The sequence below is a fragment of the Montipora foliosa genome, chromosome 4 (genome assembly GCF_036669935.1).
Source record: "Montipora foliosa isolate CH-2021 chromosome 4, ASM3666993v2, whole genome shotgun sequence".
Classification (NCBI taxonomy): domain Eukaryota; kingdom Metazoa; phylum Cnidaria; class Anthozoa; order Scleractinia; family Acroporidae; genus Montipora; species Montipora foliosa.
Genome location: NC_090872.1, coordinates 32,801,597 through 32,804,096, shown reverse-complemented (window position 1 = coordinate 32,804,096; position 2,500 = coordinate 32,801,597). Strand labels below are relative to the sequence as shown.

Below are 2,500 nucleotides of genomic sequence, written 5' to 3'. Positions count from 1 at the left end.
TTTTGCTTTAAAATGCGAGCGAACAAGTGCTTTTTTAATCCGTTTGCCCAACTGGTTTTCGATGTGCCTCGGCAGTGCATGAGAAGAAATCTTTGCCCTTATATTATAATCACGTAATCGAAATGAGTTCTCGTAAAATTAAGGGGAAATCTCACTTCCTTGTGTTTTCAGAAGTTTGTTTAAAGCACCTAAAGGTAATTTAGTGTTGGAGCGGACCTTGTTTGAAGTTCGACCTTTCTTGGTTGCATTCAATTTGCCGTATTTAGCCGATTCTCGTTCCAAGCCAAGCTGGCGTGTTTGAAAGAAATAAATCAAAATGTGAATGATCTGGTTTTCAGAGATGAAGTGGAATAAAGAACATCAGTAAAACTTCTATTTTGACCTTGAACTGACGATTTTTTTTATGGCTTCTAATTTTAGCGTGATTCCTATTCGCTGGGTATTGACAGTTGACTCTGAAATGGCTTTTATTCTTTTTCACTCACTTGTGCTTGATTTCATTTAAAACTCGTGCGGTTCAACAATAATTCATTGCCAAACTGGCAATGGCTTCGTGTCGTGATTCATGCGATATCGGTTTTTAGCAAAACATTTACCATGGAATTCACTAGTTAGGCAATGAATTTTTCTACAGAAGAAAGCAAAAAAATGATTTAATTATTAAAGCAGCAACCGGAAACATCAAAACGCGGACAATTAGGAACCTTTTATTTTCACTAAAACTACAGGCAGTAAGATTAAATAACCAGGGAGCTCCACTTTTAGGGTTGGCTAAATCTATTTATTATAAAAACAGAACGCACAAAAAATGCAAAGCATTTAATTGGCTTATCGAACAAATAGAAAAGAGCTCGATGTTTCATTGACTTAGCGAACGTAGATGAAAGCAACGACATTTCTCCAAGGAACTTTCTGGAAAGTGTTGCTTTGACGTCATTCGAAATGCAGTAATATGATTGGGCAGTCGAAGTGTTTGCTTCCCATATAAGGGGTTTCCTTGGCAGGAATAAGGAGAAGCTTTTTTTTTAATCTTGCCAAACATTGGTCCGTAAAACAAGCTGCAAACACTATTTCAGGGCCGTACGACAGTCGCTCTACCTTTGATTATGTTGTCTTTATCCTTCTAACTTTACCCAGCATTGGTCAAAAGGAATTGTATACGTTCAATTGTGCATTTCATATGTTTTACTGCGCATTTTCTTGTTACTTACAAAAAGGTTTAAATTAGAACTATTGACCAAATTTCTCACCCTTGAAATGAAAGGAATTGGGTGTCAAATACCGCCCTAAATCCTTTTCTTATCGAATTATTTCAGTCGTTACCTGTGCAGTACTTCCAGGGCTTTCTCACGGCACCAAACAATGCACTGGCAAAGGAAACGAGTACAATGACCAGTGTAGCTTTTCATGTGACCTGGGACACGAGAGAAAGGGAAGTGCTTCAAGAACATGTCAGGCCGACGGACAGTGGTCCGGTACCGCCACAAGTTGCGAAGGTTAGCCAATAATTTTTTACTGTACATGCAAGCTTTTTTTAAAGATTTTTCTCTAAATGAACGTTTTTTTGCAGTAGCTATATTGTCAAGGTCAAGGCTAGGTGCACGCAAGACTCTCAATTTAGCATCAATGCCTTAAAAGGAGAGAGAATTTCAACAAGATAACCTGTAAGATGTACAACGGCATAAAAACTTTAGCCGCACGGCCAAAAAGACCACGAAAAATTAAAGGAGAAAAAATTATCCTTCGCGCAACGATTTGTAGAAATTTTTCCTGGTTTTACCAATTTCATTTATTTTTACTTAAAATGTTTTAAGCTGAAGAGAGACCATTTCAAGGATCTTATAAGGCATGTTAAAGCACTATAGTTTAAGTCATAACCTCTAATCTAACTAAAATCTAGTGTAATTTAACCCTTGACTATAGCTCGACAGTGCCCTGCGTTGCGTCAGCTAGCACGTGGGGGGGCGGAACCTCCTGATTGTTTTACGTCACCGCAGCCCTACCCCCAAGGATGTGTCATGACATGTGATAGAGGTTATGTAATGACTGGCGACAATTTGCTGAGATGTGGACCTGATGGCACCTGGACAGGCACCTTTCCATCTTGCGACGGTATGATGACTTGCATGCTTCAAAGCTATAAAATATATGCTATGTATATCATGGACACACTCGGCTATCGTCAGTGCCATACAGTATACTATAGTATCAAAAGCGTAAGGATAAGCTGAGCCAAATTTCGGGTCGTGTCGTACCTCATTAAACGGGCTTCAAGATTGCCCAAAAGAACAATAGAACGAACAAAGATAACAATACGTTTAGCACAGAAAACAATAGGAAGTACGACACTCCACAGCAAATGATAAATAGTGTTCAACAAGAAGTACGACCCTACCCCAAATTTCACGCTTAACACTGCAGTGGAAATAGGGTAGGGCCGAGCACTGATCCTTCTGGTCTACCAAGTCATGACCAAAATGTTTGAGGCAATTCCGCTAAA

The 2,500-nt window shown here is 39.2% G+C and overlaps 1 protein-coding gene across 1 annotated transcript in view; it reads left to right on the top strand.

Annotated features, from left to right (window-relative positions):
• LOC138000650 (sushi, von Willebrand factor type A, EGF and pentraxin domain-containing protein 1-like) overlaps window positions 1–2,500 on the top strand; it is a 66,135-nt gene that overhangs the window by 11,978 nt on the left and 51,657 nt on the right. Inside the window, exons 5-6 of the mRNA XM_068847210.1 lie at window positions 1,317–1,496; window positions 1,924–2,112. Coding sequence (XP_068703311.1) covers window positions 1,317–1,496; window positions 1,924–2,112 — 369 coding nt within the window. The remainder of the gene's footprint in view (window positions 1–1,316; window positions 1,497–1,923; window positions 2,113–2,500) is intronic.